The sequence below is a fragment of the Plasmodium fragile genome, assembly GCF_000956335.1.
Source record: "Plasmodium fragile strain nilgiri unplaced genomic scaffold supercont1.40, whole genome shotgun sequence".
NCBI classification, from domain to species: Eukaryota; Apicomplexa; class Aconoidasida; order Haemosporida; family Plasmodiidae; genus Plasmodium; species Plasmodium fragile.
This window is the reverse complement of record NW_012192620.1, coordinates 178,217-180,361: the sequence shown is the minus strand read 5'-3', so window position 1 is coordinate 180,361 and position 2,145 is coordinate 178,217. Positions and strand designations below refer to the sequence as shown.

Here is a 2,145-nt window from a genome sequence, read left to right as displayed (position 1 = left end):
TAGCTAGCCGCCGCCAAAGAGAGAGCTCAAGACCCATTCTGCTTGAACAACAGCGCACACACGTTGACCGTTGTTCTCACCGTGCATACATTAAACTATTAAATGTATGAACGAGTCATAAAATAGCTGCAACTTTTTATCGGGAGTTAGACACAGCTAGCCATAAATGTGCAACGCAAAACAGGAAAAAAAAAATAAATAAAATATGCAGGCAAACGTAAAAAATTAACGTGTGTGAAATGTTTCATCTTTTAAAAGTTACTTCACAAATATATATTTAGCAAACGATTTAAAAAGAACATGATTAAGAAAATTGATGCAGCCTAAAACTATCACTTAAAAGATATGTATCTATTTGTTTCTCACGCACTTAAGTATAAATTTAATCTACTCTCATGTGAGAAATGCTTATCAGTTTTAATCTTGTTTCATTTGCAAGCCGTGGGCACATTGGTACATATGCGTGTCTATACATTTGTACCTCTTTTTTTTTCTTTTTTTGATGTCTTTTTTTTTTTTTGCCTAAAATTTCCACGTTTTTTTCACCAATTTTTAACCCAAAACACAAACCAAATAATTAGCACACATTCTCAAGGCTATGTTTAACGACTTTCACACCCTTGAGAAAAAAAAAAATATAATAAAATAAAAACATACATTTTTTTCCTACAAATTTAACACCCTTTTTGAGAAGTTTTTCCATTATTCGCTACAATGAAGAAAATCTTCGTACCAATTTTTGCCTGCCCCCTGATCTTTAACGCTGCGTATTCCTTAAGTCTAAGCAGCGTGAATGAACATTTTTCTGACACTTTGACGAGGGATAATAGTGCCGAAAATGATAATTTAAATTTAATACAAAATAGCCTACCTCACAGAATTAAGCGGAGGTATAACAACAACTTAAGCAATGAATCAGATAGTGCAATGCAACCCGGTGAAAGACACAGAGACAGTTCTGTATATTTAGATTTCACAAATCATAATGCACATGTAGAAGGAGATTCTTCACGCGCTGCTGCTGCAGAGGGTAAAAGCAGGAATAACTTCCACGGTTCACACAAAAATACACCACTTAGCACGGAAAAAAGAACTGTAGATGATGGAACCCCTCAGAGGGCCAAAACGTACGGTAAGTACAGAACTTGGATTACAAAAAGTGAACAAGAACAACAAGCACGTTCTGTTCGAAGTAAAAATGCTGTTAAAAGGAACAGCACTGAGAGGGGATTATCTAGGAAAGGCGCCACACACAGCAAGGTTCAACTAACCAATTTTGAAGACGATATGGATGAAAGCGGGGATGAAGACGATGATTTCCCAAACACGGATGGTGACTTAGGTGATAACTCCATCGACAATTTGTTTGGCGACGATGATGATTTAGATAGCGATTTGGCCGATAATTTATTCAACGATGAAGGCGACAATTTGATGAACACCGATGATGACTTAGGTGATTATTCTACGAACAATCTGCTTAACAGTGAAGAGGATAACTTGATGGACGATTTTTCCGACAATATGCTAAGCGAGAACGGTAGCGACGGCTTGGTGGATGCCGTCCTAGGCGATCTTGGTGATGGTTCTGTTGATAATTTGTTCAGCGATGAGGAAGACAGTTTGGTGTATACCGGTAGTGAAGCGCTTGACAACGATGTTGAGGATAATTTTCTAAGCGCGGAAGATAGCAACAGTTTGATGGATTCTACCCAAGACGATATTGGTGATAGCCCCATCGACCATGTGTTTACCAATGACATCGATGTTGATAGCGACGATGATTTATTTAGCATCCGGGGTAACGATCTACGTGGCCGCAATTTATTTATCGATGGTAACTACCCATCAGATAATAGCAGAGGTTCTTCACTTGGCGACGCTGCGGTAGATTCTGTAGCTGATAAGGAAAGCGTGCTAGGTAGTATTGAGGATGACCTACCCCTTGATGGCCCATTGGGCGTCAAGAGTAAGGTGAATCCCTCGGAGAGGAGTGGACAGGAACCACCAAATGGCGGCAAACAGGGGAGTAGCAAAGATGCACTAAGCAAGGATACCGTTAAAAAGGACACCGTAAAACAGGATACCGTTAGAAAGGACACCGTAAAACAGGATACCGTTAAAAAGGACACCGTAAAACAGGAT

The 2,145-nt window shown here is 39.3% G+C and overlaps 1 protein-coding gene across 1 annotated transcript in view; it reads left to right on the top strand.

Annotated features, from left to right (window-relative positions):
• Nucleotides 1–714: 714 nt before the first annotated feature.
• AK88_03495 (uncharacterized protein) overlaps nt 715–2,145 on the top strand; it is a gene marked incomplete at both ends in the record, with an annotated part of 10,700 nt that continues 9,269 nt past the window's right edge. Inside the window, one exon of the mRNA XM_012481109.1 lies at nt 715–2,133. Coding sequence (XP_012336532.1) covers nt 715–2,133 — 1,419 coding nt within the window. The remainder of the gene's footprint in view (nt 2,134–2,145) is intronic.